This window comes from the organism of the source record quoted next, unplaced genomic scaffold (assembly GCF_019419815.1).
Source record: "Pyrus x bretschneideri cultivar Hongxiangsu unplaced genomic scaffold, Pyrus_bretschneideri_v1 Contig4, whole genome shotgun sequence".
NCBI lineage: Eukaryota > Viridiplantae > Streptophyta > Magnoliopsida > Rosales > Rosaceae > Pyrus > Pyrus x bretschneideri.
The window spans coordinates 8,930,311-8,941,331 of record NW_025999723.1 but is presented as its reverse complement, the minus strand read 5'-3'; the positions used below and the strand labels follow the sequence as shown (position 1 = coordinate 8,941,331).

The 11,021-nt window shown below is 34.0% G+C and overlaps 1 protein-coding gene across 1 annotated transcript; it reads right to left on the bottom strand.

The window, feature by feature from the left end:
• Positions 1-8,812: 8,812 nt before the first annotated feature.
• On the bottom strand, positions 8,813-10,608 carry LOC103934441 (zinc finger protein ZAT5-like). Its single transcript, XM_009344188.2, has one exon. The coding sequence runs from the start codon at positions 10,117-10,119 to the stop codon at positions 9,007-9,009; it is 1,113 nt and encodes a 370-aa protein (XP_009342463.2). The 5' UTR covers positions 10,120-10,608; the 3' UTR covers positions 8,813-9,006.
• Positions 10,609-11,021: the final 413 nt, after the last annotated feature.

Sequence of the window (11,021 nt, the reverse complement as noted above, 5' to 3'; positions counted from 1 at the left end):
AGATGACAATGAGTGTGATCTGTGTACTTTGGTAGGCTGCAAATTTTGAGTATTGAGTCTTTTGACCTCCAAAAATATAAGTTAATAATTAAAGAAAATGTGCGCTCTCTTTTAACGACTTTTCCGAACCCACCTAACGTCCCCAAGTTCTAACCCATGTTGTGCACAATTTTTTTATTTTTACGAAGATTTCAATCCGAACAAAGGAAAAAATTATGCTGGAGATTTCAACCCCAACGAAGAAAAAAAGAATGCCATGCACAATTAACAATATAATCATTCTCCAAACGAACAATTAACACAAAAATTAATTAAAAAACATCCTCAAATAGAACATCTTGAACTAAAATCGGTAGGTGTTCACACCAAACCATCTCAGCCACACATCCAAGTCCAGCATGCGCAAGTCTATCCGTTACCTGATTTGCTTCCCGACGAACATGCAATAACCTTGTATGATGAAAGGAGTCTAGAAAATGATTGATGTCATTAATTAAAGGCCCACCTTTATTACTATTATGTTGTGAGACTAAATACTTCCCTTTCTTTTTTAGTGTAGATAATATCATTTGTTAAAAAAAAAAAAAAATTATAGGATTTCTCTACACAAGTTCTAAATTTCCTTTTATAAGATATATGTTATAAAAAAATTTCTTTTGGTTATTAATTTTTGGTAATGTTTTGTGATAATTTAAAGATAGGGAAATACACGAGAACATAACTGGTAATAAACTATTATTGAAAGTAAAATTTAGGGAACAGTAAAGTGATAATAATAAGTGAAATATAAAACATGGCGTTTACCTTTTTTTTACTAAACTGGGCGTTCTAAAGGACTTATAGTCCTTCTTTGTATTAGATGTTGAAGTATGTCACCACATGACTTAGATTGTTTGACATAGAAAATATGTGAAAGTGATTGTGTTTGCGCCTTGAATTTGATTCTAATTGGCCAACCAAGGAACTTTTTCTCGACCTAGGATACGCCGTTGAATGAATAACTAAATGATGTGAAAATGGTGATAGATCTAGTGAGAATTGGTTTTAATGACTTAAATTATGTGTGGGATTTAATATGACTAATATGGTCTGATATTAAATTCCTTCCACCTTCAGTTGGACCTCAGATTGAAATTTATAATCAATTAGACCGGATGGTGTAAATTCGGATACAAACATATGGTCTAATGTTGGACTACAACTACTACTAGGGTAACGTTTGAAGATGCTGGATGAACTGGAACCTGCTGTAAGTAGCTGGACGATGAAGGAAACTTGTTTTTTTTTAATGCTGGATTCTCTAAGTATGCAGTTTGAACTATATTATTCTCGATTCTATGCTATTATTTATTCTATAAGATATTTGCTAATGTTGAGTTCATATTATATTGCTCCTGATGAATGTGGTGTTTTTATTTAAGGAAATCATATTCTAATGGTATTTTACACATTTCAGTCTTTGTCCTACCGTCGTGGTTTGAAGGATCGTATGCGGAATACCATGACGAGCTTGTTTCTCCGACAGGCGGCGGTTAAGGGAAGAGACGGCTGAGGGATATGAAGGAACCTCCCCTTCCTCGCCATGCCTTCCCTCCCCTTCTCGCTCTACCACTACCTTATCCTCCGCCACATTGTATAAATTCCATCTGTCTTTTTTATCCCAAGAAATCAATAGCATTGGCGCAATGGCTTTTTATATATATCCCTTACAGCCCAACGCCATGGCTTGCAAACAAAGCTAAATTCTACTCGTGACTCTAATCTCTCTACAACTAAATATAAAAGCTCCTTAGGCAAATTTGCCCAATCTCTCGTCATGGTTTCCGACCCAGAAGAAGAATTATGCATGTTGTTTTCTTACTTTTCAGAGAAAATCTGAAGAACTTGGAGGCACTGCTCGTTAGGCTTGGTATTTGACCGGGGGAAAGTTCATCCCTTAATCCCTTTTTCATACACAAATTATTGTACTACCAATAGTAATAAATTAAATTACGTTAAGTACGTACAAGGAGTATATGCAGCACTGCTATCCACTACTATGTATTTAGTCATGAACATTGGTTTATATGCCTGCTTACTTAATATGCCATTGCAGTGCCAATGACCAGACTCTGCATGCATTTTTAATTTTGTGGTGAATCTTCATAGGTCTAAATTGAAGAGCTAAAGCTAGTATTCCACATGAAAGCCAATATAATTATTAATTAGGCGGGCTTTCTAACTCTTCTTTCTCGTTAGGATAATGAATCTCCCCGTGAAATCCAAGACCACGAGAAATCTGGTATCAATAGGATAGAATTTGAAGAAAACAAAACCAACAAATCCAATATTTGACATTGCACCCTATTTTCCACGCTCTCGGCTATGCGTTTTGGCCGTTGGATGAGAGGAAATAAAATAATTTTTAATGATATTTCAAGATATTGTCATTGGTGCCACTTGATACTATGGTTTGGTAGTATGTCTCCTCATTTGGAAGTGAGAGGTCTTAGGTTCGAATCTCGTAGAAGGTGAATTCGATACCAAATTAGGTTACCCATTGTATGGCTTAGCCAAACTCCATCTCCTCTTAGTGTAAAATTATATCAATGTACTCAGAAAAAAAAAATTATATTGTCATTTTTTATTTTAAATCATGATAATTATTTTGAGAGATTATTAAGGACTTGTCCAAATTAGCTATTCCAATTTGATATGGTTGAGTTTATATGGGATGCTACTCTATGTGATATGATGGAAGAGCTTCAGATAAGGGTGATGAATTATATCTTGGGCAAATGCGTGAATGCACTTTGGTGTATTTGAATTGCAACATCAAAGCATTGGATAATCTTGGCCGATATTTTCCTAAGCCAACCAACACCCGATTGATGACAACAGCTTCAACAAACTTTATTATTTGATAATGGTGCTAGCATGGATAATTATTTCAGTGTGGGGTTGCTGTTACCATAAGGATTGGCTGATCTTCAGTTAGTATGCGGTGGTGATGTGATAATGATTATAACAACGCAAAAAATTAGCGGGTGGGGTGATTTGGTATGTGTTATGCTGAAAGATAGCTTGAGCCTCTCTTGGAATATATTTGGATAAAGAATGGAGGATATGGCATAAGACGTAGTAGTTTTTAGAGTCAACGGACATGATGGAGCAGTAAACGATATGACTACTTAAATTTATATTAAGAGAGAGGGTTTTGAACTTGGGATGAAATGAATTGACCAAGAAGAACCTAACCACCAAGGCAATTCGCCACACTTTTTTTTATTTTTTGAACAAAAAATATTATCTACACTAAGGAGGAGGGTATGGGTTTAGCCTACAATATGCTAGTAATAATGTGATTCAAAATCGCTTTTGGCAAGAATCGAACTTAAGACCTCTCACTTACAGGTAAAGAGAAATATCCGTAAACCGTAATACTAAATGACATTTCATCACTTTAAAAAAAAAAACCTAGGAAATTAGGGTTGCGCACTGTTAATTATGTTTTTTTTTTATTCATTTTTAAAGAAAACTAAGAAAACTAATTACAATCCAAGTTGAAATTTGATTAATTGAGTCTTTATTATGTGGCACATGTCACGCCATTGGAACAGTATCATGTCATTTTCAATTTATGTGAAAAAGTAGATGAGTCATTTTATTTTTTATTTTATTTATTTTATTTATTTTTATTTTTATTGCGATTGGACATGCTACGTCAAGGAGGAAAACATTATAAGAATAAAGCATTTTGGCTTAAAATGTTCTTGAGATTGATAAAACTCGTTACATTGGTCATTAACGCTTTGTTTGGATGAGGAAATTTAAGATTACTAAGAAATTTTAAAATAACAAAAATTGATATGACGGAATTTTATTTTCTAGAATTTGTAAATTTTTCTTGTTTGGTTAACCTAAAAGAACAATGAAATTTGAATACAAAATTCGTTACATTTAAACTCTCACTCATAAAAATTGGGAAATGACACATATTGACATAGAATTTAAACTTGGGAATTGGAGGTCCCAAATTCAAGATTTTTTCCAAGTGGAAATTCTAAATTTCTATGTTTATGAATTCAAACAAGAGAAGCATGTCAATTTATAAATTATGACTTTTGTCCAAATTCCAAGTTTATTTCCCTCATCCAAACATAGTGTAAGATTTCAAATCATTAGAATTGGTCCTGAGTTTGTCTACCATCAATCATTTTGGTCCTTTCATGAAAATCTTTGTTAAATAAGAACCAAAATGACAAAGATACTCTCAATTTAATAAACAATGAGCCAAAATGATTTGACAAAAATTGAGGGTATTTTTGTCATTTTCTTCTTATTTAGTGGAGATATTTTATGAAGGATCCAAAATGATTGATGGTGGACAACTAAGAGACTAGTTCTATCGATTTTAAATCTCAAAAACTTAAGCAATGAGTTATATCAATTACAGAGACTATTTTGAATATAAAGCCTAAGAATAATGCCCACCATGGCGCAACAACTTTTCCCTAAAATATATACGTTGGTAGCATGTGGTACAATATCATAGTGATTGGGTGTTGAGTTTTTACCCATGTATTCTAGGTTCGAAATTGTCTCATCTCCTAAATTATTGTAAAAGTTTCGTACCCTTCCCCTTCTCTTAATGATAATGAAAAAATAATTAAAATATGTTGGTAAAATGGTGGAAAATGTGAACAAATATGATGATAAATTCAAGATAGAAATAGTCTTGTGACCAAGAAATATATGGTTGCTCATCTTTGAATTTGATATCAAAGACAAAAAATAAATGAATGTGCTTTTAGTGTTTAAATTTAAACCCTTGATATTAAACCAAAAGATAAAAGACCATTAATCTGTAATCTCCAAGAACGAATAGATCAAGACTTTCATTCAAGATGTTGATAGCCTGATAGCATGTTTCTTCAATATTTTTCGCATTTGCTGTTGTCCAATTCGGTGCATTTTCATGTCATGTACTAATTCCTTAGCATAGTCATGTTTCCAACTTAAGTTGTGGCCAATTTCTATGCAAGGACAAATCCGTTTCGTCGTGCGGGATGCTTGGGATCAAGAGGTTAATTAATAGTACTTACCTTTACATTTGAGATACTGTCATGAATTTGATTCTTTCGGCCCCTCTTATATAATAGCGATAATTGGAGTAATGTTTTCCAAATTTTAGTCTAATTGGAGCTTTTTATTCTTAGATTAAAATTTTGTGAATGTAAATACATGAACTTATTTCAACATGAAGTAATGGTGTTTTTGGTTATCCCCGCTTACAAGTAACAATGTTGTAAATCCGTTTCATGGGAGATGTTTGGGACAAATCCCTCACTTACGAGTAACATGTTTTCACCATACAAAACATGATAATCAAAATCATTTATTGTCTTTATCACTATCCAAGTTCATATATGCAAAAAATCATTTAATTTGGAGATATTTTAGTCATTTATATGCATCAAAGAAATGGACAGTTCATCATAAAGATGCTACTTGTTTCCAAAATTGTCAATTTGTGTGACACAATTGGATGGCTAAACGATCTCCAGATTGAATAAGTTTGCCAGATATAATTTTTAGATGATGATAAAAAGACTAAACAAATCTGATTACAATGTTCGTATGATAAAGAATATTATTCATAAGTGGGTAACAAGTAGATTCCTCTAGAAAGGGAATGCAAGTATTATCCATTTCAAAAGCATAATAACCGATTAACACTTATGTGTTCTTCCATATTTACCTTTGTAATGAATCTTATCTTTATAGAAAATGTAATTAGTAAATGGAATTAACGATGTCAATTTTAAGGCTTTGCTTGATAAGTTCTTACAATTAAACTCTCGATCCACTTAAATGGAATGCACGTTTAGTTCAATTAGTTTATAACTGTATGAAGCGCACATGCTATGTGTGTGTAAATATAAAAAGTCTTAAAAGAAAAAAAATATGTAGAAAAGAGAGAGATGTTATGATAACATGTGGGTTAGGTTTAAAAAAAAAAAAAATTTATTGTGTAAAATTACATTAATGCTCATGATTTTATTTTGTAATAAAAAATCAAATTGTTTTTTCAGCCTATTTTAGTTGACAAACAGACTTTTGTTAAGTAAACTAAAATGTCATTCATGCATGTGTTGCTCATTTACCCGTTCGAAATAATCCGGCATAATACACCATTCATGCATCTAATTTAATTTATTTTTACTCTCTCACCATTTGAGCCAACACGTAGCATAACTTGGAATAAGGCATTGCTTAAGTCAATTCTACTCATCACTTAAAAACGGACTGACCTTATAAACCAGTGAGAAAAAAGAAAAGAAAATTAAGAGAGAGATAAGGAGAAGAGAAGAGAAGAAATACTATATCTCCTGCTTACGTTTCACTTTGGATGATTTTCAGATGAATCAGATCGGAAAAAAGATTTTAATTTTCAATCAAATAATTTTCAGAATCAAACTTTCTTTTCAATTTGTAGAGTTCAGAATATTCGGAATTTTAAGTATCAAAGTTATCTCATAATTTTCAAAACATATTTGGGAACTTTTGTGTATATGCAATTTATTGTTTTTTTCTTAATTTTTTTGGTATATATTATGGATACATATAAGACAAAATAAAATAGAATGTGTCTTCATAGTATCTACACATATAGTCCAATACAAACATCTTTTCGTACTTATAATATTATACTCCTCATTTTTTTAATATATCTGCTTAATTAAAATGGCAACTAAAATATAAAACAGATCCCAAGTTAACAATGAACATCATAAATTTGATCACAAGATTCATACAATTATTTATATTTTAGATCGGAATAAATTTGACAATTTTATTTAAAAAAATAATCGCATTTGTAGTTTGATTACACGATTCATCCCTTTTTTTTTTTTTTCTTTTTTTATCTGAATTTCAAATTCGGAACGGAACGTAAGGGTTGAAAACAAAATTTCTAATTAAACATGCACCCACTTTCACATAATGCCTAATGGTCTTTAAAACGCCATTCACACATGGCTTAGGTATGGTTTTACCCTTTTTCCAAAAAAAAAAAAAAATTTCAGGTATGATCTTTCCATCAACCATTATCAAGCTGGATCAACCTTAAACCATTAGCAAAATGTGCATTCATGTTACCTTAAATTTACCTATACCAGCACATAAAATTGTTCAACCTCACACATCCTTACAACATGTGTCACATATACATCGTTTAGTTACAATAAAAGAAAATCAAACGCTTAACCAAGTCTAATCTTAACGTACAAAAACACCTTTTTTTTAATATCACAAGTTCAATCTCTTATTTAGCTCTAAAGTTCACTCAACTCCCAATTAGCCCAACTTCTCAAAACACACACACACACTCTCTCTCTATCTCTCTCTCTCTCTCTCTCTCTCTCTCTCTCTCTCTCATTGAAGTAGACAGACACCAACTCTTTACCTAGAAACAGCTAATTATGCTTAACAATGCCATGATACAAGGACGAGGGGATTTGCCGATTTGGTACAGTTGTGTACAAGGCTCTTTGTCTTCTCCTTAATCCTGTCTTCAATGGATATCATCGCAACTTTGTGCTTCCACGTGGTCACACCCATCATACTACCACAAGTTTGATTTGTTAGTTAGCTACCCTAAGTATACTTCCAATGTCTAATTAGGTACTCCATTATCTACCAAACCCTATCAGCATTAGAGATTAGCATCATATACCGAAAGCTTAATAAAAAAAATCTTCCAGCATTTGCGATTAGCATATCCAAACGCTTAAGAAAAATCTTCCAACCACGCAATGTGCATTAGACATGAGCCACTAATACTACATGGGTTGTTGGACTTCTTTACACTACGTGGTGCCAAGCTAAGTACTTCACTTAACACTATAACATTAAATTACTAAATTAGAAAAATCTCAAATTAAGTTATTTTATATCATTTTTTTATAGGAAAGGATCTACAATCTAATTCAAGTGGTTTTCACCGATACATACTAATGAATATTGTCACTTATGCGAGATATATGGTAAATAATTTCATCAGTAAATGTCATACAAATAATATTAGATAATTGCAATATTGAGATCAATGTCAAACAATGCAACTCCTTAACAAAGTCGAACAAACTAGCAAAATCTTGTTTTTAAAAACTAAAGGGTGTTTTAAGTTCGAAACTTCTCCTCCTCCAGTGTTGGAGGATGTTCTCTTGAATACCCTAGTTTAAAAGCCTCGGACTGACGCAGAGCTGCATGTGGGGTCATGAAGCAGTGCATCATATTCCAGATAACGCTCGGGTGTATATACATAACAGTGGGGTAGTAACTAACAAGAGGTGGACCTAGAGAAGAAAGTGACAAAAATAGCATCTAGATACAATTTTTTAGTAGCACATATTGTTATAGAATAAAAAGAGAAAAGTACAATGGATTTGGATATTCATGTGGAAATTGCAGTAATATGAGTGGCTTTTTCTATACTTTTTATTCTAGTATTATCACTTAGATTAGTGAGAAAAAGGAGGAGGGCCAGGGCAGGCTTTCTTGTAGATGAAACAATGAAACTTACAGCATGATGACTTTTTAAGGTTGTACTGGTAGAGACAAATTTCAGTGTATAAACACCAACAAAATAATCCGATTAAACAAGAGGATTATAACTCAATTGGTTAAAAATATTTCATATTTTTACTTGGAAGTCTCAAAACTCAATTGAATTTTTGAAAAGCAGAATCCAACAAACCAAAAAGGTTTCCCATGATCATGCACTTTTCAATCAAGAAACAGAAATCTAACATTTTCTTTAACAAAATAATTAGATCAAAGTTCATATACTTTTATAACATTGGTCATGATATATCCAAAGAATCAAAAGAATAGTGTTTCAATTTTGAATGGTGGTATAATAAAAGAAGTTAAAAGAAAAAAGTTGGTAGTTCACATCAAGTTGACCATTGATCATATCAATCGTGGAGTGAAGAATCACTAAAAAAAACCTTAACCTTTTTTTTAGTAATGACAATCCACCAAAATTTGTGTTCTTAACCTTTCTTGCTGCTGTTGTTCTTGTTGTTGCTGCTGCTGCTGCTGGTTTGATGCAAACACAAACTTGGTTTCTTTGTGGTGATCATCCTCTGAAGGTGCTGGAAGGTTGAGATCCAAATCCAAATTCAACATGTTTTTCTGCTTCTTCACGGGCAGCTGTGGCTGCTGCTGTTGATGTTTATGTTGTTGCTGATGGGATTCAAAGGCGGCTGAGACTGGCGGAGGCGTCAACGACAAGGTTGTGTTGGTGGCTCCAATCGGCGCCCTGTGGCGCCTCATGTGGCCTCCCAAGGCCTGCCCGGACATGAATTCCGCTCCGCAAATCGAGCACTCGTGGATTTTAGGAGAGGACTTGTTGGAGCTCAAAACCAAACCCCTATTGCTCAAATGGAGAGAAAGTGGAGATGAAGATGTGTTGATGTTGTTTCTGTGGAAAATGTTGTTCTTTAACGATTGCGTGTCTTGATCTTCATCCGACGGGGGCAACAGCCCAATTCCAAAATGCTTGTTTTTGGGATCGTCTCCGATATTCACCTTCAGCTTCTTGTGACTGGCCCTGTGACCCCCTAATGCCTGGAAAGAAGGGAACGTTCTGTTACAAGTCTTGCATTCATACACGTAATACCCTGCCGCCCCTGCCACCTTGCCTGCGGTGACAGTTGTTGATTCCAAGAATTTTCGACTAGTTGTAGTAATATGATCGTTGGGGGGTTGGTGATGGTGATTGGGGGAGGAAGAAGCCGCCCGGGATTGGCCTTGCGCCAAAAGAATTAGGCAATTTGCCATGTCCTCCTCTTCTGATGTGCTGTCTTGGAATAATTCAGCTGATGTGGTGGGGGACAAGTTGGTACTATTGACGCAATCGTTGTTGTTTTCGCCGCCATCACCCCCTCCACGGCCGGTGCCACCCTCGGGGGACGATGAGTTTGTTGGGATGGCAAAAGGGATTGGGGATTGGGGCCTCAAGCGTTTTGTGCGCTTACCCTTCATAATATTAATGTTGTTGCTGTGTTGTTCCTTGCACCCCAAGATCATGACATCCTCTTGATGATGATGATCACCACCTGCTGCTTCCATGGCTAATTCCTCCTCCTCTACCTTCAAGAGACTTGGAATTATAGCTTAGAAAGAGAGAGAAGAGAGAGGAAAAAAGAGAGATTTAATTGGTAGGGAGGAAGCAAGGAAAGGAAGACTGTTATTACAATATATATATATAGTGACTATTGACATGTTGGAGAGAGTCGCAATTATAAGGCCATGCCCCTATACAACAGTAACTGTGAATTTAGTCTCCCCCATCTTTTGTTGAGTTTCAAGGTATTTATAAAGGGAAACAATTTCTGCAAACCCCTTTTCTCCTCCTATATGTTTCTATTTAGTTTTGTTCCTTGATTCCCTGTTGATTTACTTAATCTCACAGTTAGGAAAAAAAAAAAAAAAAAAAAAGAGATATGCATAAAGAGAAATATGGTATGTAAAAGTCACTTCCGTTTATAAAATTGAAATTGTGTTTAAAAATAAATTAATTGAAAAACCAGCAAAAAAAGAAGAGGAGGAGTTGTAATTTTAGAGAGAGAGGTTTTAGTAAATGTATGTGGGATAGATAGAGATTAAGGCAAAGAAAGCCAAAAACAAAATCCAGGTATAACGGAAAAGAGAGGCAAATTTAGAGATGAGGAGTGTAAAGCCCCAAAAGAGAAGAGAGGTTGTTAAACGTAAAGTCCGTTTCATGCTCTCTTTCCCACACTTTGCCAACTCATTACTTCTTCACCAATTGCACACACAAAAACAAACAAACAAAAGTTAATGAGGTTGGGGTGCATTTTTGTTCACCATCATGGTAATGTTTATCATCTTGATGAGTTTAAATTTTGAAATTTGTATCTATCCACTACACAGATTTCGAAATTTAAACTCATCTAATAACGGTAAATAAAGTGATGAGTATCACCATTACTTAAGGTGATGAGCAAAAATAT